The sequence below is a fragment of the Homarus americanus genome, unplaced genomic scaffold, assembly GCF_018991925.1.
Source record: "Homarus americanus isolate GMGI-L3 unplaced genomic scaffold, GMGI_Hamer_2.0 scaffold23578, whole genome shotgun sequence".
Taxonomy (NCBI): Eukaryota; Metazoa; Arthropoda; class Malacostraca; order Decapoda; family Nephropidae; genus Homarus; species Homarus americanus.
The window spans coordinates 8,661,759-8,663,390 of record NW_024733231.1 but is presented as its reverse complement, the minus strand read 5'-3'; the positions used below and the strand labels follow the sequence as shown (position 1 = coordinate 8,663,390).

The following is a 1,632-nucleotide window of genomic DNA, read 5'->3' as shown; positions in this document are numbered from 1 at the left end:
TAAATATGTTAGATTATAATTTCATTCATTTGTCCTACACTCCGACATTCTCTGATCCTTTTAACTTCTATCTTATTAATTAATATATCTTTTATTTCATCTCTAATTGTATGGTCAAAGTATCTTAGTTCCTTATTTTATATATTTCCTTTATTTATCTTTTTAATTTGGTCAGTTCTAATCTTTCTTTAGTTCTCTCCTCTAGTACTGCACCACATATCAAAGGCTTCTAACTTGTGTGTAGTGTCTGCTGACAGTGTCTAGTCTTCTGACCCATACATGTGTACTGAGTAAACTTTGTCCTACACTAACATTTTTCTCAGACTAAAATTAATTTCACTGTTGAACAAATCTACAATATATATTTATTCTAATAATATAATGTATATATGTAATTATTTCATGGTAGTAAGGGACAAAAATCAACCTTGATATTAAAAATATGTAAGAAAATTTAGGGTGAAGTAATCCTACACCTTAAAGGATGTATTTAAAAGTATTATAATAAAATAATTTTATTAACCTTCATGAAAACCATCAATAACATTTTGATAGATATATTATATATTAGTGTTATATAGGCAGTGCCTGCCGTTGTGTACACCAGGAGACACAAAACTCAACCATAGACTCTCCTGGGAGGGGCGTAGCGGGGAGCCTCCCGGGACTCGAACGACTCAAAGGACTCGTATGAGTCGGGGTAGCGAGCCTCTCCGTCGTACTTGACATCAGCGATGTAGCCTGAGTCACCGTCTACGAAGTAAGTCACAGTCTGCAGACGGCCGTCGGGAAGCTGCACGTAGTACGACCCCTGGGTGTTGTCACCGTCGCGGGTCTCCTGGTGACCGAAGTCGTTGCCGGAGGGGTCGTGCTTCACGGCGTAGTTGAAGTTGTATTGAGCCTCACTAGACTCATAAGACTCAAAAGACTCAAAAGACTCTTCAGAGGAACCCTGTGGTAATGAAAGAATTTGTAATAGAAATTTTCCTCCAGTTATTTTGACAACACAAATTAACATTCGTTAAGATGTACGAATAATCAACACTCACGTGAGGGCCCCTGTAGGAGTATGAAGGAAAACTGTCAGCAGCAGCCAGCGCCACCGCACCCAGCAGAAGGACTACCTGTAGAAAAGATAATACAGGTAAGTTACAATAAACATTTCAGTTAAAGTAAAATTGTATTATTCATAGTAAATACGGGTGAGGTATCTCAACCTGTGTGTACCTTGGTGTTCATGACTGTGTTGTGTCTGGTGATCGACTGCAGACACCAGCACCTCCTTCCTATATATACCCAACACACATGACGCGTCTGGTCAATTTTTTGTCAGGAATTCCCTCTCGTAACAAAGAAACCGACACCGCCCTTAACCTTGCGGAAGTGTTGCTTAAAGTAGCTTGTTACTTATGCAATGTTCCTTTCACCAATGTCGCTCTTGTAAGTTGTTATGATTTGAAACGTACAACAAAAGTCATATAGTTAGACAAATTTTCCTTTTATGGTATTTCTATTATGAATTATATTAATACGATATATTTATATAATGAAGTATATAACATATTCTTCATTATTTTTCACAATAAAATATAAATGATTTAGTATTAATAAATTCGACACTGAAATGTTGCT

General features: G+C 36.9%; 1 protein-coding gene across 1 annotated transcript; it reads right to left on the bottom strand.

The window, feature by feature from the left end:
• Nucleotides 1-502: 502 nt before the first annotated feature.
• Nucleotides 503-1,279, bottom strand: LOC121869457 (pro-resilin-like). Its single transcript, XM_042370807.1, has 3 exons — nucleotides 1,228-1,279; nucleotides 1,050-1,124; nucleotides 503-952 (listed from the first exon to the last, which is right to left on the bottom strand). Exons 1-3 carry the CDS (start codon nucleotides 1,237-1,239, stop codon nucleotides 620-622), a joined length of 420 nt encoding a protein of 139 aa, XP_042226741.1. The 5' UTR covers nucleotides 1,240-1,279; the 3' UTR covers nucleotides 503-619.
• Nucleotides 1,280-1,632: the final 353 nt, after the last annotated feature.